Below are 26,005 nucleotides of genomic sequence, written 5' to 3' on the forward strand. Positions count from 1 at the left end.
AAGCATTTGGTTATAAATACTAGAAAAATAAATTTCCACTGAGGTAATCTAATTATGTATACAAAAATATAAAATTATGCAGGTGATCAGTTCTTTCATAAGAAGTACTTTTATCACAACACTCCACACAAAAAAAGAAGAATAAATCACCCACAAAAACAAGGAATTTGAAAGATGAATTTGCAAAAAAGGTGGTTGGAAACATATTTGAATGAAGATAATTGAATAAGATAATTCAAATACATTGGAAAGTACATAGACTGAAATGTTGAACTTCTCTCTCCACTTTTAACTTAATTTGTTCTATGTATGAGATTATATTCTGTTTTAGATGTGGTTTCTATAACAGAACCATAACTGTAATATGTAATATGTAATATGAAAATGATTAAAGTAGATAGGAGTAAAGTACTATAAGAAGTACTTTTAATGAATGAATTAATGTATATTTCATGTAGTTAACATGAAAAAGCACTCAAAGAGAAACCTCTGCCAACTTTACCACAGTGCCAATGTTCATTCATATTCATGAAATAAACCACATTCATGTTTATTTCATGCATCAGATCCAGATGTTCTTGATTTTGACCAGTCCACACAGTAACATCGTTCTATATGAGGAACTGACATTTTAGCACATTTATTTACATAAATGTCTACAACTCCCCTATCTTGCAAGGTTACATCATCAAAAAACATTCTTAACATTTTGAGTTAAACAGGCCACAAACAGACAGTCACAAAACATAAACTTCTTGGTGGCGGTAGCTTCACTGCACTTGTAGAAATCGACTAATTCAGTCATTCTCAGAAATACTGTTATGTATGCCGCTGGTGTACAGTTCAAGTAAGGTTTATGTTTATGGTACGTTTAAAGATCACAAGATTACAAAAAGATTGTTAAAGATTACAAGAACAAACAGGATTGAAATAAAAAAATTATAACATCAACAAATTGTCAAGTGTGGTTTTTTTTTCATATGCTAAAGGCTATAAGGTAGGAAGCTGGGTTCCTTTCGTTAGTATTTCAATAACTGGACCAGCTCTTATCATGGCGGCCACAACACACACTTTTTAACTTAATTTGAACTATGACTTTTCAGCCTACATACTGACCAAGACTGGCATGTAAACAAACACTGTACAAACTCCATAGCTCAAGAGTGAATGTATAAATCTCTTTGTAGGAACAATTTTATTGTCTGATAGCTGTGGTATGTATTTCTTGGCAAACATTATTTCGCTTCCTGAGGACTTCAGATTAGGCTTGTGCCAAATAGTGTTAGATGCAGAAAAAAATATAACAGAACAAGAACCAAATGAGACAATAAAAAATTGAATTAGATATATGGCAAAAAAACTAAATTCATTTAAATATAAGAACAATAATGGTGGCATAATATGTAAGATATAAATATTCTCATGAAACAATTATTGTAAGACCATGAATCAACAGTTGGGATAGTGAGACTCTGTTGTTGTCATCCTGTTGTGATTTAATTGCTGTTCATATTCGGCTGACCTATGTTGTTAAGTTTTGTTTGAACATGCTGAACTGGATCCAACCTTCCACTAAATTCCAGCCTGGTGCAAAGTGCTCGCTGTCTCTCCACCAGCATCGTCTGTGTTAGATAGCAGGTGAGTGAATGGGCGGGAGTGGCTGGTGACGCTGCTGCTGATAATCCAAAACATTCCCAGTTGTAATGATCATTAACAGAGGTCACTTCTGGAAAACATCTACTGAGATTCCTGGACTGGATTCCCGAGAGGAGCATCTTTTCCACCTGTTTACCAACACTGCTGTGCCCAGAAGACCCTCTTCATGGACTTCAGTACTGTGTTCTAGCATGTTTACCTGAAGTGAACCGCTGCGTTCTGACTGGAAGGGGAGCTACACAGACTCTGGCTGAACCCTGCAAATGAAGGAAATGTAGACTAATTTATTTCTCTCTAACCTGTGCTTTTCAGGCTGGCTAAACACAGAAGTTTAGTATAAACCTGCATTGTGTCCTCTTTCCAGCTTGTTCCATATGGTTTTTTGTTTTTGACTGTTCCAGGCCATTCAGAAAAGGAACCCCCCTCATTGTGCTGTGAAATCTTTGTTGAACTGTACATTGCCAGCTTTTGTAGCCACATAGCACAAAGTCAGTTTCAGATAAACTGGCTCAATTTGTGTGGTCAGCCTATTCTCCCTTTCCACTTCCCAACAGGATTAATCTAATCAACACTTAGATTAAATATAGCCATGCAAACTGCATAGCAAAGTCTTCATGTAAGGGATTTATTCTGGAAAGCTCAAGGTGACATTAAGGTAAGTTCTGATTTCATCGTGCTTCTTTTTTTCTGGTCTGTGGTGTAATATATACTGTAGTAGATGTATATGCATGTCTGGGACTGTGTCTGAGAAAGAATGTGATACTTTAATACGTGGTGTGTAGGATTAGTGCTCACTGTGGACACAGAGGACGTGTCCTCTGGGATTTGAACTGAAGTGTAGTTTACAGTTTATGATCTAAAGCTATACATGGCAGTTTTTGAAATGGCACATATTTGGTAGATAAAGCAACATGAAATGGTATGCCGATGTAAAACAAACATTAATTAACACATAATAAAAATAGATAAAAAACGATGCACAACATAGTTGCACTGTATGTCAATTTAAGGAGAAAAACAGCATATATATATATATTTCTCTGTTACTCCTTTACTTTTTACATTCAGTCTGAAATGAAAGCTCTTTTTTCTCTGTGTTTATTGATAGCTGCAGAACATGAAGAGAAAAAGTAAAATAATACATGAGCAAATAAAGTGTTGTAGAAACCAATATCTTTATACACAAATCCACCCAGTCAAAGTCACATGATTAAACATAAATAAGTCGTCTGTGGGAAATAAACACACAATGTGTAAGTAAACTTATTTTTTACTAATATTATTACTTACACATTAATATTAATATTTAATATTATAAAATATATTAATACTTAATATGGGATCAGAGAATGTGATGCATGGAATGGTCGCACATTGTTATAATCATGACAAAATTATAAAATGTCACATTCAGTATCACTTTTAATTTGCTTTTTTGAATGATTAGCCCAAACCTGTTGATGGCTGATAACATTTCCAAAGTTATAGATCTATAGTTCCCACCTGTTTAATAACTCTTTTGTTCTCTCTTTAAGCATAAGCCATGGGTGACTGGACCATACTTGGTCGCTTCCTGTCGGAGGTTCAGAATCACTCTACAGTGATAGGCAAGATCTGGCTCACCATGCTGCTCATTTTCCGTATCCTGCTGGTGGCATTGGTGGGTGACGCTGTCTACAGCGACGAGCAGTCAAAGTTCACCTGTAACACGCGGCAGCCCGGCTGTAGCAACGTCTGCTATGACACATTTGCTCCTGTTTCACATCTGCGGTTCTGGGTCTTCCAAATTGTGCTGGTCTCCACCCCTTCTATTTTTTACATAGTTTTTGTTCTGCATAAAATCGCCAAGGATGAGAGGCAAGCTGACCAAAGCGCACATGTGTTAGCACAGAGGCCCCCCAGACAGACAGGTGGACACATGGGAAAGGATGGCATAGTGAGTGCTGGGATGCCCACTTACTGTCCACATTACATAGAGGATTGGGACATGAGGGATAGCGATGGAATAGAAGAAAGCTTTCTGCCAGAGGAGTGTGGCGAATTAGAGGAGGACCCAACCCAGCAGTCCAACCAAGTTCTACTCATCTACATTCTTCACGTGTTACTACGATCTGTCATGGAGATTACCTTCTTGGTGGGCCAGTACTTCCTGTTTGGTTTTGAGGTGCCTCACCTGTACCGCTGTCAGACCTACCCTTGCCCTACCCGTACAGACTGTTTTGTGTCACGTGCCACGGAGAAGACCATCTTCCTGAACTTCATGTTCAGCATCAGCCTGGGCTGCTTTGTGCTCAACATCGCAGAGCTCCACTACCTTGGCTGGGTCCACATTTTCCGCGTCCTCCACTCAACTTGCTTGACTTGCTGCAGTCAGGACAGGGAAATGGTCAGACTGTACTCAAACCACAACCCTCTCCTTCTGCATTTCAGGCATTCTCTGAGGGGCCAGCTTGTTCTGCAGACCCCAGCAGCCATGGTCCCAGAGAAGTCAGTAGGTCGGCTTACACATGCCCCAGCTATCTCCTTTGAGACAGACTCCACTGTGGAATGCATCTCCAAGAGAAATCCAGAGAGCAGAGACAAAGTGAAGGTCAAGTTGGCCAACATGACCAGAATGGGACGTATTAAGTCTTGGTTATGAGACAGAGACATTGTGCTGTAGTTAAATCTGTGAAAACACTTCTGGGCTGCACATGTGTGCAACATTACCACTTGTCCTGAGTGACCCAATCACAAGTGGACAACTCACACGGTGTCCAGTAACCACCTGTGATTGGATCTCATATGCAAAGGAGAACATGTGCAATTACCAGTAATGTGCAGTTGGGAATGCTCTTGCTGTGTCTGAGTTGAAGTTGGCTGAAGGTCAAACAATTCAACCATGTACAGCTGAGCCATAGCAGTTTTGTTTATTTTTAAAGACATTGTGAATGTGCCTGATTCTTGCAGTTCTTGCATTTCTTGCCAGTGTAGCATTGTGGGAAAGTACACTCAGTAAACAAGCATGTTTTAGAGAGTATCTTTTTGTCTCTACATGTGACGCTTAACTCCTTAGTTATCTTGCTGTAAATGAACTCAGGTGTTTTTTTTATCCACAGAAATGTAAACATTCATGGTGAGTTCATACAATACATAGTCAGAGTTTACTGAGCACTTTATTAAGAACATCTGTCCAGCTGCATTCATTTAAACTGGCAATCGTGTGGCAGCATGTAATGGGAGTTTTTCGACTCTCTGATGAACATGACACATGTCTGTATATATACTGTATGTATATATTTTGAAGGGGTGGACATGATTATGCCATTACATTAAAGGTATCTTTTCAAAGTTTAAAAGAGCGTCATGGAGTTTTCTTTGACTTTGTTTCTACATGTTTCTCATCCAAGGAGCTATAACCTTATTTGAGTGCAGGAAATGCTTCAATCCAAAGGGTTTTGTCCACCTTTTACCTTATTTGTAATTTGCAAATGAAGGACAATGTGTCTCTAGATCAGTGTTCCTCAATCCTGCCCTGCATGAATCAGGTGTGTTGGAGCAGGGAAACATCAAAAACATGCAGGACAGTGAGTCCCCAGGACCAGGATTGAGAATCACTGCTCTAGATCAATGCTCTATGACAAAATTCAGGGAAGAGACATTGCGATATGCAATGACTTGATGCAATAAAATGCTTTGTTTTATGTAGAAATTACATTTCAATCACAAAATGTTCCTGCTTACCTTCAAATAGATATTACACAAACAATGTACCTGCCGTTGGATTTATTTAGTCACAAAAAACTTGAGGACTAAAGCATTAACATGCATTTTTGACACTGTAAATACAAAGCAAAGTCTTCCACATGCATGCCCAGGTGCAGTATATGTACCTTGCAATGCCTTTCTCTACAAACGAGAGAATATGACACTACAAAATCAGATGGAAATATTACTGAAACCCGTACTGGACACGTTCTGTGTGTGAGCTCTGTGAGCAAGCTTTCAGTTTAATTTAGTTGAATTTATTTTCAGAAAAGATCAAAACATCTTCTCATTTTGTAATATATTAAGTCAGTGTAGTGCTACAAGTTTAAACATCCACTCTGATAACTCACACCTTCACTAAGCACATGCGTCATTTCTGCATGTAAGCAAATACATGTGATATGTTTGATGCAATGACAGAGCTCATCCTATGGGTGGTACTCAAACACTTGCAGTTACTTCTTATTTTTTTAGCTCTGGCTAAGAGAACAGCCCCATGTATAACTCACACACCACAAAGGAGAAAAAACTTTGTTCTAAACTGCTGTGACATCTGAAAAACAAGCAGTTTCTGAAGAGTTCAAATGATACGTCCACCCCTGGAAGTTCAGCTGAACACTGTCATTTCCATTTTGAAACATTTCATTCAATCAACAGTGGACTCAAGGGTGAGCTGTTCAGGCGGTGAGGTGCAGACATGTCCAGCAGATGGCAGTACGTGTAAGCAGGAGAGAGAAAAAGCACATTTTCAACATTGCACATCCTATTGAACAGCTGTTCATGCTGCAGGCTGACAGGAACACATGATCAGAACACTTCTTTTCACTCAATTATTATTGATTGGACCACAGGAAGTGTTCTTAACGATCCACATGACTCATAATGCAAAACTGAGTGGAGAATTCTACTGCACATGTGAACAGCTGCGAGGGTGTGTGATTAATTGCATTGATTATTAGAGCAAATACTAAATCCCCAGGAATTTAATAAGAAACTAAACCAGTTATTTTCAATTGTCTTTTCCAGTTACAATTAGTTCCACTAATTGCATTTTTAGTTGCATTTCTTTGATCAGTTTTTCCCCCCATGTGCACCCTCAAACTGCTTTAAAAATCTGCTAACTATTATTCATGGATTTGAGGTTAGGACAACTCAGGGCATACAATGATTGATAATTAGTCCATTTGACAGGATGGATTAAGAGAAATTAAAGATGAAATGTTCCACATGTATGTTTGAATGGCCTCATTTCTTAATTCCAAGCAATGACTGGTAGATTTGATTACATACTGAAAATAATAATAACTGCTAATAATAATCCTAATGATAATTATAATAATTCCCTCTGATAAATCCTCATTTGCAAAGTGTTCAGTAGCTCCTTAGTTATTGATTGATTGATTGATTGATTGATTGCAATGTTGCATGTGAGTCACATGATCGTGCAGGAATCCTCTCGCAAATATACGACGCTGCCCGTCATTGAAAGAACTCCAGGTTAATGCACATCTGCATTTGTGCTCCTTGTGGGCGGGCTGTGGAAAACTGACGTCAGCGTGGTTGGTCGGTGACAGTGGAGGGAGGGAGGGAGAGAACAGACCGGGCTGATCCCACGTGTGACGGACGGAGCGCTGCCTGCATCCCCCCGGCTCACTGACACCGGAGCTCCATCCGCTCCGCTCTACCTGCCGACCCCACCGTCTGCTTGTGTCCGCCTGTCACTGCCTGTACCTGGGTCAGACATGGAAGGAGACGGCAGCCAAGCACCGTCAGGAAGCCCGGCTGATCCGCAACACGACCCCGGGTAAGGTGACTCCAGCCTGTCAGCGGAAACATGCGCGCTTGTTACGTATGATCCGTTAATGCTGAAGTGAATCTGTTGACTCCCCGGGATCCGTTTGTCTTACCCTGGTTCTATCTTCAGACGGGCCTGCCTCTCTTTTGCTGAATATTCCCCCGCCAGGGTCCCATATGTGCCATATTACCATATCCCATATTTATGCATGTTTGGAAAGATCACACGCCAAACTTCCCTCGGAGATGTTGGGAGTTTAACAGTGTTGTAGTTGTTGGTAAAAGTGCGGGGGTAAAGGATGAGTCACGGAGGGCTTTTATGAATCTAAAGCTTTGTCTGGTTAAGTCGGCACAGTTTTTCTTCCGCTTAGTCGCGCTGTATTTACATAAAACACGCTCCGGCTGCGTTTTGACACGAGGACTGAGGAGACGATTCTTCTAACCCTCTTTTTTTATGCAATGGAACCACTTTGTGAAGTTGAGACTGACGGTATTAGTTGATCACATGGAGACTGTGCCAGGCTGCAGACTGTGGCTGTGTCCCTGACTCAGGTGTTGTAAATGGAGCAGGTCTCCAGCAGAGAGACAGATACACCACCTCATGCAGCCTTTTTTTTACTTCTCTGTTCAGACTGCCAGAAAAAGCATATATATATTTTTCTTCTGCATGTGCAAGTGCCTTCTAGATTGTTTTTTTGTAAGTTTTGACAGTGCAAAACAAAACAAAATTGTAGGTGGTTTGAAAAGTGTTTGTGTCTCAGTCTGAACGCTCCGGCTGCTCGGAAATGGATTTCAAATTGTCTTCTGTGCCACTCTTAGGCCTGGGTCATACTTTTTGCAGTCTCTGCATTTCCACACGCTTCCATTCATACTGAAACGAGGGTCAGTCAAGAGCACCAGGATGTGTCCTCATCTGTATGTCCCTTTGAGTGCTACGCGTGTGGGCACCAGAAGACTTCCTCGCAAAGGAATACTTGATTTGCATTTAGCTTTGTATTACTAGAATAGGGTTAGTATTTTTGAAAAACTGTGCTTCCCAACCTCAGTTTCCCCTGCTTTTCTTTGTTACATGTCCGGTAGTGACACTTGGTCCTGATAGCGTAACTGTTTACATTCTGGGAATGAAGTCCCGTCCCTCTAAGAGTGGGTTTAAAGTTGCAGTTTAAAGCCTCGGACCAAGGCTCAAGACCCAACTGAGGTTGGGAAGCACCATTTTTCAAATATACTCCCCCTATTCTAGTAATACAAAGCTAAATGTATTCCTTTAAGTAAGTGCCCACCCGTCTTCTTTGGTGAAGACAGGTCTTGGGTGCTCATCAATGTCCACGTAGGACTCTAGTGGACCTCTGTTGTCATTTGGATGCAGGGATGATCCGGACTTTAAAGATCCAGTGTGTAAGAATTAGTGACATCATTGGTGAGACTGCAGATTCCCGTCAAATGAAGGAAGTCCTCCACTCGCCCCTCCCTGTCTCAAGCACGTCAGGGATGGATGTAGAAAGGATGTAAACACTCATGACTACTGTCTCCCACTCACTCTGTTTCCTCGTCCTCTTCTTCATTGGTTTTTCTGCATTGGCTTAATGTGGGCGGAGTTGTCCTTGGTTTTTGTGCAAATTTCCGCTTCAAAATGCAAAAAAAGTGCACTTATTCTGGCAGGTTTGTCTCCATAGGCTGCTGTGGAAACACGGCAGTGCAGTTCTCCCTAAAGCAAGTGCTTTGTCTGAAGCTTAATAAAAGGCTTATTTTAAGACTATGAAAAAAGTCTTACTTTTTTAATATGAAGGGATTATACACTTGGAGGTGAGGGGGAGGTGAAAGAGGAAGAAGAAGAGGCAAGGGGGGAAGGAAGATGCAAAGTGTCATAAAACATGGCTGAGTTTCTGATGACGCACCACCACCAAAATGTGAATACGCATCTGTCGATACCAAAGTGAGAGAAAAAGAATCCTGCAGTCTCAAAATAGTCTTTGTTCGCTAAACATCAACGGCCAATGACAAAAACCTGGACTGACTTCTGTTGTTCTTTCACTTGGCAGGAAAATGTTTATCGGTGGCCTCAGCTGGCAAACTTCACCAGGTACGAACAGCATCCGTATCTCTTTCTCTGTGTGTGTGTGTGTGTGTGTCCTCCACTTGACCCCTGTGTATCACCGAGACAGTCACTGCCGACAAAACACATTCATCTCTTTTATTTAACGAAGGAAGTATAAATGAAATCAACTCGTAACCACTTTGTCTCTTTGTTTTTGTCCCCCCCTCCACAGACAGCCTTAGAGATTATTTTAGTAAATTCGGTGAAATCAGAGAATGTATGGTGATGAGAGACCCGACGACAAAACGCTCCAGGTAAATGAATAGACACGTTTCCTCTCTTGCAAAAATAAAGGGGGAGGGAGGGAGGGAGGGAGGGGGGGAGAAAGCATTTTTGCTGGAGTGATTATTCATGGGATGACGGGGTAATGCAGTTTGACATTGACCATGGAGCGACGGAACATATTCACTCTACTGCCATTTATTATGGGGGCTTTAATCTGTTTAAGGCTACATCCACACTACTCCACTTTAATTTAAAATACCATTTCAGGCAAAAAGAAAGCAGAAAAAAACAGAAGCGCTGTCTGCTCTCCACAACATTAACAACATGTATGAGACACGCCGTGTGTCATTGTGTCGCGTGAATTGAAAACTGCGGCGGAGTGGGAAACACGGTTACGATTGTCATGTGCTCTTGTTTGGTGTCTCTCTGCAGGGGTTTTGGCTTCATCACGTTTGCGGACGCTGCCGGCGTCGATAAAGTCTTAGCACAGCCGCTCCACGAGCTGGACTCTAAAAGGGTACGTTCACCTTTTCACTCTGATTGCATGAGAGACAGTGGGTGTGTTGTGTTCTGTTCAGCCATGTGTGTGTATGTGTATCGTGCTCACGAGCAGAGCTCAGCTGACTCACACACACACACACACACAATTAACCCAGCAGTTTGATTTCCTGAGTAGGTCCAACTGTTTTAGTGAGGTTTTTTCATTGAGATAATTTCCTCTGATTTAAAAAAAACAACAACAACAAAAAAAACAGGAAATGAAAACATACCTCATATTTGTCTTTTTATGTTGTCAGCCATGGCTAAAGGCATCATCTTTTTAGTGGTTTGTCTGTCCATCCATATTCCTTTAACCATATTAGCTTAAGCTTATTAAGGGGAATCATTGTAATTGACTTGGTTGGTGGTCAAAGGTTCACCGTCGTCTCAGAAATCCCGTATTTTTTGCCTTGTGACGATCATATTGCAGGAACACCATGAGCAGGCTTTCAACAAATGTTTGGTGGCATTTTGGAAGGCCAGGGTCACTCCAACCTGGCAATAAAATGTCTTCAGAACACTGATCACACAGGGGGCAACATTTTAATTATTTAGATATTGCCGGTCAAGGACAAGGAGGACCTCGTCCTTCCAAATACAATATAAGTACTATAATAAAATATAGATAGTTCTTTCTTTTGAATCTGTCCCCCTCCTTCCACTTCACAGAAGACACATTCACACAAGCACACCTTGCACCGCCGTAATTACGCGACGGTAATTGGAAAAATTCCGACATCTGGTTATTACGGTAATTTTACTTGCGCTGTTGCAGGAAGCAGGACATTGAGACAAAAACTCACATTTTTTAATTTTAAATAGGTTTTATGCTGTTGAAGTTTCAAATTTACACGCATAATCTAAATTAAAAAAACGACAGTGTTTTATTTACATAAAACCTGTTTTTCTTCATTTTAAATTGTTAATATTCTATTTTAACATGCAGTAAATTGTAAATAACTGCCAGATATTGAAAGTTATTCTGGAAAAATGGGCAAAAGCACTTACTCACAGGACATTTTTAAGTTTAAAATAAGCAAGAAACAAGTCCAGACGGACATTTTGAAGCTTAGGTGTTAAAGGGTTAATATACTGTGTGAGTATACAATGGAATATTACTTTTCTCGTTAGAACATAATCTAAACAGATGGATTAGTGAAAAAACACAGTTGATAATAAAGCTGAGTAAAAGTTGATATCCGTATCATAGTCATCATGTCAGTCTTGGAACATTGTTGACTGACAAGGATTCAGAGTCAGATCATTTGCTGCCTTGTGTTGAATCAGAGGATTTCTTCTATCTTGCCTGTGTCAAAATACTTGCACTGAAAAATAAAAACGGCTCCATCATAGAGGCGTTAGTTTCTGATTCAGTGTCAGGACATTGCAACATCACATCATGCGATTTTTTTTTTCATTTTTTAATATTTGAGTTCACATATTTCAACCTAAGCCTGCAGATTCTATTTCAATATATTTTTTTCCTTCCTTTTTTTTGTGTGTGTGCAAAATAAAGTAAACTAAACAGGAATTTTGTGTCTTCGTGGGATTTGGCTCCCAGGATTAGCGACGCCCTGTGCACACGACTGCAGTGAAATTTGCATCCTGTCTCGTTCGGTGTGAACGCACCATAAGAAGGCAGCACGTGTAGAGAAGGATGTCACAATGTCACATTGGGAGAATTGATGTCGTCCTACAGTGTTTTGTTTCTGTGTCTTTGCTGACTGAACATCATGTGCTCCTCCTCTTCCTCCTCCTCCCGCAGATTGACCCTAAAGTTGCTTTTCCTCGACGTGCTCAACCCAAGGTAAAAAGACCTTTATCCTTTCCTGCATGCACACACACACACACACACTCAGGATACTCAGACATAATGTATTCCCTAACTCATTACCATAACCATCACAACTAAATGCATAACCCCTAACTCTTAACCTCAAAACTAATTCTAACCTTAACCATAAAATCAGGTCTTTATCCTCAAAAAGCCCTTGAAAGTAGTGAAGCCCAGACAAAACATCCTCACAAGGTCAAAATGTCCTTACAAAAACAGGTTTGCATCAAAATGTGTCCTCACAGCCCACTGCAGCATCACACACACACACACACACACACACACACACACACACACACACACACACAGACAGAGGGATGATGCTGAGGTTTAGTTGCCTTTGTTGAGCTCAAAAACACTGAGCAGTGTTAAGACGAGACAGAGTTTGACTACTGACGGTGCACGTGTGCCGCATGAATGCATCCGGAACGCTGTTTGTTTTGCTGTGATTGCTGAAGTGTGTTATCACACAGAGCGAGAGAGCTGTTGTCACTCTGGGCGCTGTGGTTGCAGAGTGAAGAGGGATTGAAGAGATCTCGCTCTCTTTGATGTGGGATGTTGCTGTTGAACCCACGACCAGCATGGGATATTTTCTTGTTTAGGTGAGGCGGCGCACTTGTTTAAGTGGAGCTTAACAACTGTCGTAATGGCCGGTAAAGAGGACGTATTGAGGGTGGAATTTCCTCACAGTGCAATGTGGTATATATATATATATATATATATATATATATATATATATATATATATATACAGACCACAATAACAAGTGCAGTCATTTTGGCAGTATTCAGTATATTACAAGACAATCATATAGACCCTTTCATTGTATACAAACAACCCCACCGAGAATGCATGCGCAGTTTGGGGTCAGAAAACGTCAGAAAACAGGTAAGCAAAGAGCATGTATGTCTACGGTCCTCCATCAAATAATTCTGAATGTTCTTTTGTTGCCGATTAAGGATCGCGAACAATACCTAAATAAATTAGTACTAGCCGACGGCAATAGCCTGCCTGACCCAGCTTCCGTAAAAGATTGGCTAGATCGGCGGTCCCCAACCTTTTTTGCGCCACGGACCAGTTTAATGTCAGACAATATTTTCACGGACCGGCCTTTAAAGGCCACATAGACCGGAAGCTCCAATTAACGCTGCGTTTGTGTGTGTATCTGCGTCATTACCTCGTTTATGAAACCCTAAAGTTTCAGAACAACAGTTCAGCCACTGCTGAGAAATAGTGTTGTATTGTTTTCCTGGGCTCTGCGAAGCGGATCGACACTTCCTTAATTTGATGTCGTCATCAGAAATCCTCACCACTCCTCTCACCACCGTAGCGCCTCCCGGTGCGGGCACTAGTCCGGGCACATCCGGTTGCGTACATTCAACCGCAGAAGAAGAAGAACTACTCTCGTTGTAGCTGCTGAGATGCAGAGCATCCACCGTGCCAGAGGGGGAGCTGTGTATCTGAGAGCTGGCCTATCTATTACGTCACTTCCATGTACATGGCCAATCACAGGACAGTGGGAAAGCTCTCGTTGGCTGGCCAATCACAACACAGTCCACATTCTGGGGGTGTGATTTTGGTCTGAAACAGCGCGGCTGACGAGAGCGTCAGTGAGGAGATATTTTGATCGGCTCGTTTGCAGCGATTAGGAGGTTTTTAACCATGAAAACAAGTTCATATATGTAAGTAGACCTCCATAACTAACATATATGTGTGATACAAGCATTCTATGTCGCCTTTAATGTGTGGCGGATAAATACAACAAAATAAAATGATACGACCAGCATAAAAACTGGTATTTTCTAAATATAATAATAAACGCAACTTTGCGATCTCCAGCAGTCGATCTTCTTCTTCGACCGTGACATGTGACCGAGGCAAGCATCTTGACATGCGTCAAGAGTGAGTCATAGACAGATGTGGTGTGGATAATCTGGTCATTTTTCAAAATAAAACATTGTTCAGAATCGGATAATAACTAAAACGGAAATAATGTAAGTTATGTATTCTTTCTCTGTGGCCCGGTACCAATTGACCCGGGGGTTGGGGACCACTGGTGGCCAGCTCTCCAGTGGCCAGCTTTCACTCTTACGTTATAGATAAACCTAGCCTGTACACGCGAGAACGTCTATGCGCATACAAGTCTTACAAGGAGCGTTTTTAGCACACCATGTTTACTTGTCAACGTGCTATCCCTTTTTGAAAGGGATGAGATCCTGTAGGGGTTCTGAAGAACTTGACGCCATTGATGGTTCTATTTTCACAGCCAACTACGCTACAAGTAAGCATCTTATGTGTTGGACTGTTGTACAAGTTAATGGTACGAGTGTGTTTTCTGACCCCCAACTGCACACGCACATTTCTGTGACGTAGCTCTCGAAAGGATCTACACTGAAGATATACAGTACGTAACACAAGAACACAACTTCTGTTAAAGTCCCCACGAGCAACATTTTAGTGCTTTAATCACATCTGTGTTGTTTGAAATGTAATCTACATGCCCATATGCAATCTTATAATATCAAACGAGCACTTTTTCCAATATCCCTATAGGATTTTAAAGGTTACTATGCCCTCAAATCTGCTTATCTTAACACTTATCTTGTTACAGTCTTCTGTATGATTCTTTAAACCCGACATACTGTACCTTTTAGATGCATTAACTCTTTAGGGTCTGCCTTTCTCTGGTCTCTCAGCAGCTCCCCCAGCATTGATCATGTATTGGTTAATGTCTTTACTTCACAAATGTCCTCCTCCTCATCGTCTTCTTCCTCTTCCACAGCAGATTAAGGTGACTGTAGTGGCTTCTCTTAATACCAATCAATACTGTGACAAGACTCTGCCTCACAGTTTGTTTTATCTGGAAATATTATGTGATGCTGGTGAGTCAAGTTGGCATGAAATCTTTTTTGACATTGCTGTATTGATATTTTTTTTTTGCTGTACTTTACATTGTGCTGTTTTTATTTATTTTTTTGGGCACAAACGTTGATATTTCCCCTCCGGCGTGTGAGAGTCATTTTTCACGGTGAAGGTGGGGAACTTTTGCATTCATTATCCGAATAAGCGTGAGACTAATTCAAGGACATGGACAACAATACAAGGAGGGGGCAGCAGATAGCAGGGCTGTGCACAGTGGAGGAAGGCAGAAGGTTAAACAGCACCTCGTGTCCTGGACCTGTTCCTTCAAATGTCATTCTTTGTACCTTTCAGTCGCAGCATGTCGCTGGTTTATATGGAAGGGAATGCACACACTTTAAAGTAATTATTAGTTGGTGTCCACGTCGACAGGATACAATTATGCATAATCTTGATACAATGTGGCAAATCCTACCCTTCTCTTCACATCGTGTCAGACTCGGCCTCAAGTCGTTTTTTGCTTAGCATTATGCCTGTTGGCCGATAATGTACAGTGTAATATATGCAGATAGTGCGCGAGCTTTATTTTCAGTCAGTGTGATGTAAGTGCCTGCAGTGCAGAGCTGAGTCATACAACAGGCAACTTTTTATCAGTGGCATTCTGGGTTCTTTGCTCATCATGGTAGCGGAACAACTGATTTTTTTATTCTTCAGTGAGTAGTTATTTATTAATAGTAATAATTGTTCTTCAGCAAATAATTATTCACTTCGATAGAAATTCTATTGAGTAGCATATTCCCTATAAAGATGAATTCAACATTTTAGGAGCGCAAGTGGGCAATTTAGGGCTGCGGGCCTCCCATTTTCACTGTATTACCGATATTTACTTGAATAAATGCAGGAGTTCCAATGTGCTGTTTTAAATTCACAGTGTTAAAATGAAATGCTTCTCTTCAAAATGAAGAAACCAACTGGATGTTACAAAAAAAATGGAATTGTTTGATTTGCCCATTTAACATATTTTGGCAAAGCAAAAACAAATAAAATCAATGTAACGCTGGGTTTGTACATCTGAATGCTCACGAACGTAACTTTGAGTAAAGACACAGGATTGAACACTGAAACCAAAACCAATACACAAACACAGAACTCAGTGTTTATCTTAACTGAAACTGTTGATAGTTATAGATTTTACTTTGCCTGGACATGTCTACAGTACTGCTTGGAGATTGCAGCTGTAAAATTTGTGCGTGCGTGTGAGTGTGTGCGTGTGTGTTGCCTTCTCTCCATTGTGTCTGCGTTAGCTCGTCCTGTATTGTGTTTCCGCTTCTTCTTCTTCGTCTTCTGTGCATGCCACGGTTGTCATTCAACGCGCTGCGGCATTATTGCCCCCCAAACCCAAAACCAAATCCAAAATGTTGTACAGTGTGTTTGCCAAACTTTCGGAGTGACGAAATACTCGGCAGTGCTCTGTGTAGAGCTGCAACTAACGGTTATTTTCATAGTCGATTAATCTGTCGATTATTTTCTCGATTAATCGATTAATCGTTTGGTCCATAAAATGTCAGAAAATCTTAAAAAAGGTTGATCTGTGTTCTTCAAACCTGGAAATGATGGTGTTCTCAAATGTCTTGTTTTGTCCACAAACCAAAATGATTCACTTTTAATGATTTCTTTGTTATCCAGAGCAAAGAAATGAAGAAAATATTCACAATTAAGAAGCTTAAAAGATCGGAAATCTTGTTTTAATCATGAAAAAAGCTTCAAACCGATTCATCGATTATCAAAATAGTTGTCTATTAATTTAGTAATCGATTAATAATCGATTCATCCATTAGTTGTTTCAGCTCTAGCTCTGTGTTCATGCAGGTGCATTTACACAACTGTTTATTTTTGTAAACATTGAACCTACAGTACAGGTGTTTTAGGCGGGTGTGCATAGCTGGGTTTGCTCCCCTTTAATTTCTCATTGAAGGCCAAAGTTTTTGATGCAATTCTTCCACGAAGACCACCTCTTGCTAGACAGCAGATGGGTATAATCTGTCACACTTATGGCTTATGGCTCAGCTCGCCTCGCCTCGACAGGGCACGGTTATTTTGTTTTTCCATTAGCGTTAGTACCTGGTACTTTTTCTTTAGTACCTACTCAGGCGAGGTTCCAAGCGAGCTGTGGCGACCCTATGTGTGATGTTGTCAAGACTGCCGGCCACTGATTGGTCAGAGTGACGTCACAGGAAGAGGCACAGGAGTTAAAAAGATCAGTTAAAAAGACTTAATCCTGAAAACGTGGGTTAATCTCCAACATTTAACAAGGAAATGTCTAAAATCTCAATATTTAACAGAGGAGTCTGGTGTATTTAGCGTGCGATCGCGGCCGGCGAGCTGCATCACAAATCCCTGCCGCTGTATTTCAGTGCTGTGACTGTGTCGGACAGAGTCCGGTCATGCAGGAAGTACCAAAAAATCTTTTTAATTAACTGATTCTAATGATTCAGTACATCGGAAAAACAACTGCTACAAGTCACTCGTTTGTGTGTGTCGCGTGTCAAAAGAAGTCAGGGCAGTTTCATGCAGCCGTGCTGTGGTGAGGAGGAACTATATTGTAATGGAAAACCAACCAAACCGTGTAGAGGTGAGCTGGGACCACGTAGTGGAAACACGGCATAAGTTTCCTTGGCTGACCACTGCGTCCACAGTCCTCAACGTTGCCCGTTTTCTTGTCGCTGTACTCAGTCTTACCGTAGTGTGAGACCCGTGACTTCAAACTGGGCTCCACAACCTCCCCCTGGTAGCAGTGTGTGGCTGTTCCTCATCCACTTTCAAACCTCCTACACAGCTGTTTCTCTTTCAGCTAATGACTGTGTTTCAACCTGCATATGAAAATGAGAAACGCACGAGGTAACAATAACACACTGTAAAAGCAGATACTATAAATTGGCATAGAGAAAGTGTATCAGAGAGAGAGAAAGAATTAGCTGACCTTTCAAATCTGGAAAAGGTGGCTAGTAACACATTTTCCCGTGGGGTGATAAAGTCAGAAGAGATATTTTTGATCATTTTAGAGGCACTTCAAAGAGGCCCGAGCCGTGTTAAGTGTTCCACGGCCATGCACCGCTTCACTGATCTCATATCTGCTGCAGGGTCACACAGCGCTTCACAGTGCACAAGAGCAACAGGCGGAAGGCGTAGCTTCGGTCAGCCCACAAGTACCTCTCTCACTGAGTGACATTAATGAGGAGAGCAGCTGAACAAATGTGCTCAAACAAAGAGAGAGAGCCCCCATTTTCTCAAGTGGAAACCTTTGTTTCGGGTGTCTTTTTCTTACTGCATGGGGGAAGATGTAGTCTCTCTGCCCTGGTGCTTGTTTCGCCCACACACATCCTCATCTGCTGCTTCAAAGAGAGCGAGCAGACAGGCCTGGGTGAACCCCCTCTTTGATGAGAGGGATGCAGGGGCCAGGAGGCTGCAGGTATGGATCATTTGACAGGAAGCTGGTTTGCTCTTGTTAGCAGTGGGAAGGGAAGCTGTACAAATCACAGCCTTTATCATGTGAAGGACCAAATCATGCTAAAATAAATTCTTATCATTGCAGACGTCGTGCGCCGCGCTGTATTCCGTTCTGTTGAAAGCCCATTTTGCTGCAATATACTGCACACATTGTCTGTAAGAGCAGGTCTTTTTTCTGATTAAAATCTGCTCGTCGGCACATTTTCCAGACGTACATCTGACAAAACAGATGCACTTTGATTTTAATTAACCAAGCTGTCGACACGAGCTGCACAACAGCCCATTTACTTGTGATACACAAACATGAGTTAAAGCTTCAAGGCTTTATTTCTTGTTCTGTTAAACTGCTTCTTACTTAAACTGTAATCCAGTCACCAATAAATTGTGCAACTTGCACCAGATTGGTACGGGGTTCACTTAAGATGCTCTGTGGTGCCTTCCTGACTCATCACTGACACAAGGAGGTAAAAATGGATGGATGAACCCCATTTTATCTTGCTTTTAACTCTTTTTGATGGCAAACAAAAGTTTGAAACTACTCACTCTTCTGCACCGATGGCCACAGAGAAAAAGACCCAGGAGCTGTTGGCCTACTGCTGCCTCATTTGGTAAGTTTGTGTCACTTGGTTAATTCCGAACAAAGCAGTTCAAACACAAAAGTCACAAAGTAACACATGTGGAATGACTGATGGAGGCGGCAGTGGATCAACAACTAATGATTTACTCTGTGGACTTTGTGACAGGGAACAGTTTCCAATACACAAAAAAAATATCATTTAAACAGTTTAACAGTAAAATCAAGTGGCAAACACAAAGATACTGTTCACTTAAGAGGGCAGTGATTTTATAAACAAATATTATAGTCACCAATTCTTCTACTGAGCTCCCCAGTAGAAAATGGATGGATTCTTCTTTTTACTGATCAATTGAGTGATTGAGTTGTTTGATCCATAAAATGTCCGAAAATGTTGAAACATGTTGATCAAAGTTTCCCCAAACCTCAAAATGATGTTGTCAAATGTCAAAATAAATCAGTTTAAATGGTTTTTGTTGTTGTATTGAAATATTCACATTTTAAAAATTAGGAGAAATTAGTTGAATTATTAAAAAATCAGTTCATAAGCAGTTGATCAGTTCTCTGGTATTTCTAATGTTGCATTACTTTGCTCCTCTTCTTTCCTTTGCCTCTTGATGCAAAACGTCTTCATGAATCGACAGCCAAGTGCAGCTGCTTCTGATTTAGTGCCTTTGGATAACCTTATACTAAATGCTAAGTTTGTATAGATCAGTCTGAATTTGTATTAAGATGCCTCTGGGGCCTCTTTCCCCAGTAGAGAGCTTGTCTGCTGCTCTTCTTGGCTGCCACTCAGAGCTGAGATGTCTGATTGCTCCTGAACGACTCGGGTGATAGACAGCGTCTGTCTGTCAGCGATCCCCGCCACCCATTCTGTCTCTCTCTCTCTCTCTCTCTCTCTCTCTCTCTCTGACTCTTGTGTGTGCATACTCTCTTTCTCTCTGGCTGGCTGTCTAGTTTGCTGCAGGTTTTCCTGCCGCATGATAAATCTGATGCTAAATTTAGAGCCACTTTTTCTAGAGTAGTGAGGGATTACTGGCAGAGCAAGAGGGAGAATGACAAGGGGAGAGAGAGAGAGAGAGAGAGAGAGAGAGAGAGACAGCAGCAGTCTCACTCACTCTGCCGAGCTCAGTGAGAGCTACCATCCAATTTTTGCTCTGTCTATGTGTCTCATTTAGTTCTGCAATCTAGCGGGCGACAAACAGCAGCAGCAGTGGAGTGACTGAAGGACATGTCACGGTGGCCTGATATAGCCGCTCCGCTGCAGGTTTGAAAGGGACCAAGCTTTTCAGTGTGGATTTACATTACAGATGAATCGCTCCCATAAAAGCTGAGTGACGTTAATGACCTGTCATTGATTGGGGAAATGAATCTGCAACATACAGCATTTTCAGTGGCAATGCATTTCTTGCATGTGTTCAGTTGCCAATGATGTTAATTGGCAATCATTTTGTTGTGGCGCGTCTTTTTCGCACTGTGGAGCTAAACAACGTAGGAGTGAGTCATCTCACTTTCTACCCACCTCTGCTGACAAATGACAAATCTGACGGCAGATGCTTTTGTCATGCCGACTCCGTTAGCTTTGATTGATCAGACGGATAGATAGATTGGTTGTTTCAATAATCAACGACTGTCCAAATTGGTTGTTTGTTATTATTACTGGCAGCACTTGTAATAATATCAATAATTCATCATGACATCATGAATATATCATATAAAGATGACTAATGTGCTTCTGCACCACCTGAGAAAATATTGAGCACATCATCCTCCTCTTCCTCTAGGGTTGGGTACCGTTCATAATTGAACCGATACTGGAATACCGGTACAAAACGGTACAAAGTTTACACCTCTCAGGTTCAGTTTTTTATTAAGAAGATTTAAGAACAGTAAATAAATAAACAAAAATCTGTGTAATGCAGCCACACTTTGACCACTTTCAGCTCGCTGTTATTGCTGTCGTGCTCTCATAGTCTTGCGACGCGTAGACAGTTAAAGTACCAACATTTGACACCGATTCATTAAAAGTGAACCAAGTTCAAAAAGCACCAGCTTTTGGTATCCAACCCTATTTTCCTCACATGTACTTCAGACCAGAGAAAAATTAGATTAAGATGGAGTGAGAGATAAGGCGATTTGTTTCATTTTGTCCTTCCTCTGGTCAAAACTCCTCCAGCTCCACTCTGATCACATTCCCCTGGTATATACAGTAGAACCGTCTTTCTTTTCCTCCGAGCTTGCGTACCACTGGTGGTACACGTACCACAGATTGAGAACCAAGGCTCGACATCATGCCTTAGATACGTCGCTATGGTTAATGCATTTTAAACGGGAGGAATCGTCTCATTACGTCCTCCGGCCCTTAGCACCACATGCTTTAACTTCCTCGGTGCCTCCCGGGCAAGAGGCAGTGATCTACGTCTGAAGATTTACATTTTACATTTGCTGTCTCAGTCAGACTCCCTACTTTTAAAGGACTGCTGATGCAGACAAGTGCTTGAGTCCAATGAGTCACAAAATTGCGACCCAGCTGTGCACTGGCAGCTTTCAAGGACAGCGTGAGCTCTGCAGGCGTACTTGTGGTCTCAGCTGTCTCCCGTGCTGGATGGAGTTTGACATCCGACTGTTTGTTTCACTTTGACCATTGATGCAACTAGCCATTCTGAAAACTAAGAATACAACAGAGCAATCATTTTTTAAAACTTTCAATGGCCCAGTAAAGCCTTTAAAGGGCTCTTCAGGTTTTTTTTATGTGTCGTTCTATGAGGATAGTGACATATAGTCAGTGTCTTATGAAGATCTCACTCCCACAGTGCCTGGCATATGCATGTGACCAGCACAGCATGTAAACATGACTGCAACCAGAATCATAAGGAAAGGAAAAATCTGCTCCTACTGAAGTCTTCAATATCCCAAGAATATATTTGTTGTTCGACAGCCTTTTCATGCTGGAAATTGAAGTTTGTCAACAGCTCTTTCTCCCATATCAAAGTCCTTAGAGAAAATCATTTTGTATTGTTCAACAGAACGTTTTTTCGATGGAGGATGCAGCATCTTTTCTGCTCGCAAAGACCAAACAGGGGCACTAAATCCCTAAAAGCACTAAAAGAAATGCAGTGTAGCTTTAAGGACAACCTAAAAGCTGCACTCACTGCTTTTTCTCAATGTTTAGAGTTACGATTGTAAACCACTTACTCTCTGATGTAAAATGAGCCATTTTACATCAACGCACACAAGCTGTTAACCAACTGCTGCCTCCATTAGTAAGTTCAAATGTGTTATCTTATGACTGACCTTTATTCATATTCACCTCAATGATACAAAAGGATTTTCTCTATGGACGTTGATGTGGGAGAACAACAAATATATTCTTGGGATACTGTAAACTAAAATCAGTTATTCCTTGTGACCCTGGTTGCAGTCATGTTTACATGCTGTGCTGGTCACATGCACATTCTACGCACTGTGGGCAAACACAGGGGAGGCAGCTCTTCAAAACCTCATAGAACTACAGATAAAAAAACCTGAAGAGCCCCAGTGAAAGTTTGAAAAAAATGATTTGGCTGTTTTTTTATTAGTTTTCAGAATGGCTAGTTGCATCAATGGTCAAGGTGAAACAAACAGTCAGATGTCAAACTCCATCCAGATTGTTAGACAGCTGAGACCAAAGGTCCGCCTGCAGAGCTCACGCTGTCCTTGAAAGCTGCCAGTGCACAGCTGAGTTTAGATCACTCTCAATTTTGACTCCAATACTATCAGACCTGACTGTGGGAGCATTTATGTGTATGCAGCAGAAGCACAGGGGCATTTATTTACTAATTTATTTACATTCACTTGCGCTTTTGCAGAAAGCTGACGAATCAGCGTCTTTGTCGCCAGAGAAGCGAGAGTGGGAAAACGCCTTTACATAGTTTCCATTTTTTGCCCTTTTTTTGCACATTGAGACATTGAGTTATTGCAAATATGTTAATACTGTTCATAATTGTAATTTAACATGTGACATCCGTTGTTCATGTACAACTGCGGTGTTCTTTCTCTAAAAATCAATTTCCATTTTTTTGTTTTTACTTCATTTCGATTTGTAAAATGCGGTAAATTGCAAATAACTTCCAGATATTCAAAGTTATTCTGGAATAATTGTCAAAAGTCACTTATTCGAAGGACATTTTTCTGGCACTTTTACGGTCAAAATAAGCAGGACATTTTTGAGGCTTAGGTGTTAAAGGGTTAACAGGAGTTTGTTTTGCATCCAGAAGTGTAAGAGTCCCTTTTTTGTAAAGTGTGTGGTTCAAAGAAGGACTCTGGTGTTAAATGTCCTGCTTGACCTTTCTCTTCCTGCTGACTGATCTATTGACAACTGAGCCATTTTCATGCTAACTGATGGAATGCATTTCTGTCCTCATGTACAGCCTGTGGTGGACTACAGTATCAAACATCCACTTTCATAATTACGATCCTACACTGTTTACCGTCAGGTCACAGTTGTAATAAAGTCTTTGCAACGCACTGGGGTTTCTCTGCTGTCTTTTATTACTCTGCGCACACACACACACACACACACATACACACATACACCATTTCTTTTTTTTTTCAGACACACTCAGCCTCCCGCAGTAACCCACTCAATTGCTGTGCTTTTGTGTAATTGTGTAATTACCGAGTAGGGCAGATGAATAGTGCAATCACCACCTACACACAACAAGCACTCAAAGTGGCTTAAAGTACAAGCAGCTGAGCGGCTCTATGGGCAGTCTCTGATGGATCTTATCAATGTGTTATTGTTTGCTTCTGTGTCTTAATAGACACCCATATATCTGATCTTCTCAACATCAACACACCCTGCTCTGTACTCGCTGCGTTTCATAAGAGCAGGTTGATATTGGAGTGCAGATTATAACCGTCTTGTATAAATTTCCCTAAAGCATTGGTCTAGAAGCGTTATTTGTTTCAATATAACGTCCTGCGTGATATCCTGGTATGCATTATTTTTGCTCTTGTTTTTCCTTTACATTCATTTGCTATCATTCTCATTACACAGGTGTCTCTTTTGTTGAATAAATCGTGCTGTGATATTTGCGTCCTCAGAGCTGGGATTGTGTCATTAATAATATACCTATATGAAAACACAGTAGATACCAGGTGAGTGTTATCTTCAGTGTGTTGGATATGAAATATTGCTGTTCCTTTGAGCCACGAATAGACTTTTAATCAAAGTTTAGTCGAGCTAAGGTTGCAGTCTGACGGAGTCAGGCAATCGGACAACTTGCCGAGTCCGAGTATACATGCGGAGAAGTCAATCCATTTATTGGCTGTGTACGGCCGTGTACGTCTGACTGTTTCAACAGTTTCCTGTTGACCTTAATGTGACGGAAAAGCAAACCGCAAAATGGACAGTTCGATTGATCGTGCTGTGGTTTGAAAGCATAAATCTTGTCTCTTCGTTAGTCGATAAGTGGGTCTTCTCTGTAGCTTTTGCAAGTCCGACTCCAGTCCGACTAAGTGTATACATGCAGGAGTAATTGGACCATGAATCACATTATCTAGGTATGGTAGTCCGACTAAGACTAGCTTGATTGAAGTGGGACTAAAGTGTTTACATGACATAAAGTAAACCGAATTATTGTCTGACTGAAATCGGACTTTTAACACACATGTAGACTCACTGATTGTGAATGCAAGTCTTCAAGAGAATCAATATAAACACTGATAGTGTTCATTTTATGTCCCCATTGCTATGTACAATCAGTTTTATTATCATAATGATCAATTTAAGACAAAAAAGTTGTCCATTCCAGTTTCCTCCTACAACATGACACACATGTCACATGTAGAGAGGATCCTGGTAGAACACTTAAAACATCAATCATAAAAGGACGTCACACTGGAGGCGTGGTTAAATCCTCAATTCCACCTTTGTCGTTTCGATCAATATTCAATAACCCTACTGATGAGGAGAGGGGGGATATTGTGACCAGAGAAGGTGATGCTGGTTATGGATGATGACTGGGTCTGATTGGGACTGTTCAGTTGGAGAAAGATGCTTTTCACATATAGCTGTGTGTCATCAGCGTAGCAGTGGGATCGAATAACAAGCATTTGGCTGAAGTTGCCACGTGAAATTTACGTGTTTTATTTGACTTCTACAGACCTATGGTCAGACCAAATCATTTGACAGTGCATTTTATCAATGGCGACTGGACTCTGCAGAGTGTCTGCCTCCAAACAGCTTACCTCCACAAAGACCAGGGGAGGGGGGAGGGGGAGCACATTGCCCAGCGGCTAAAAGATGCTCTGAGCTCCTGGAACCTTGCTGAAGACCAACTTGTCTGTACAACAACTGACAGCGGCTCCAGTAGATAACAGGTAGCCCAACCACACTGCCTTAGGTGAGACCCAAGGCTTCAGTGTGTGTGGTCTTTGTAGACTTGTGTGAAGGTTATTCATGTCCTGCAATGTTTATTATATAGAGAATGGTGAAGAACCCTCGGATTGACTGTGCCCTTGGGGTTTGTAAAAAGGATGTTGCTGCCTTCTGCCATAGCCCATGCCCTGGGGACAGACATGAAGCTGGACATCCTGTGCCCATGTGGAAAGACATTGTGTATTATAGCTTCTTCTACACCAAACGTACGTATCAATAACTACAGTGACAATGAGAAGGTTGAACTCTTGGACATGACCCTACTGATTGACCCCAGGTTAAGGACATGGAGCTGATCTGTCAGCACGCTGAAAAAAATACACCACAGCAGCCTGGTCTCAGACCAAGACGAAAAAAGTCTTCTTTTTTGGCTAAGAAGAATGTCCCAGTTTCATCTCCCCACCAGTCGGGGGAAGAGAAAATAAAGACCAACTTGTCAAAGCCACCTCAGGTAGAACACCAGACACTGATCCACTTCAGCGGCGGAAGCACCGTGATGCAAACATCCCAAAGCTCAGTCATGTGGCGATAAAATACCTCACTGTCTCTGCTTCAAGTGCTGTGTCCGAGAGGGTTTTCACTCTGTGTGTGTGTGTGTGTGTGTGGGTGTGGGTGTGGGGGGGGGGGGGGGGGGGGAGAGCGTTAACTGTGACAGTGCATGCCTTAAATCAGAGGCAGGAGACAGGCTTGTTTTCCTAGCCTAAAAGGTTGAATGTTGAAAGACAGCCAGCATGCACCTCATGTCCTGTACTA

The 26,005-nt window shown here is 41.4% G+C and overlaps 2 protein-coding genes across 3 annotated transcripts in view; both read left to right on the forward strand.

The window, feature by feature from the left end:
* The first annotated feature begins 1,830 nt into the window (after nt 1–1,830).
* Nucleotides 1,831–4,988, forward strand: LOC131463153 (gap junction delta-2 protein). The gene is made up of 2 exons (XM_058634873.1): nt 1,831–2,311; nt 3,192–4,988. Exon 2 carries the CDS (start codon nt 3,200–3,202, stop codon nt 4,295–4,297), a length of 1,098 nt encoding a protein of 365 aa, XP_058490856.1. The 5' UTR covers nt 1,831–2,311; nt 3,192–3,199; the 3' UTR covers nt 4,298–4,988.
* A 2,020-nt stretch (nt 4,989–7,008) lies between these two features.
* LOC131463152 (RNA-binding protein Musashi homolog 2-like) overlaps nt 7,009–26,005 on the forward strand; it is a 121,980-nt gene continuing 102,983 nt past the window's right edge. For both annotated transcript variants that reach the window (XM_058634870.1, XM_058634871.1), the window contains exons 1-5: nt 7,009–7,207; nt 9,237–9,277; nt 9,465–9,546; nt 9,950–10,034; nt 11,823–11,864. In XM_058634870.1, the coding sequence (XP_058490853.1) occupies nt 7,146–7,207; nt 9,237–9,277; nt 9,465–9,546; nt 9,950–10,034; nt 11,823–11,864 (312 nt within the window). In that variant the 5' untranslated portion in view covers nt 7,009–7,145. The remainder of the gene's footprint in view (nt 7,208–9,236; nt 9,278–9,464; nt 9,547–9,949; nt 10,035–11,822; nt 11,865–26,005) is intronic.

This window comes from Solea solea, chromosome 7 (genome assembly GCF_958295425.1).
Source record: "Solea solea chromosome 7, fSolSol10.1, whole genome shotgun sequence".
Classification (NCBI taxonomy): Eukaryota; Metazoa; Chordata; class Actinopteri; order Pleuronectiformes; family Soleidae; genus Solea; species Solea solea.

Coding starts and splice junctions, on each gene's coding strand:
- LOC131463153 (XM_058634873.1), top strand. CDS start 3,200: ATGGGTGACTGGACCATACTTGGTCGCTTCCTGTCGGAGGTTCAGAAT.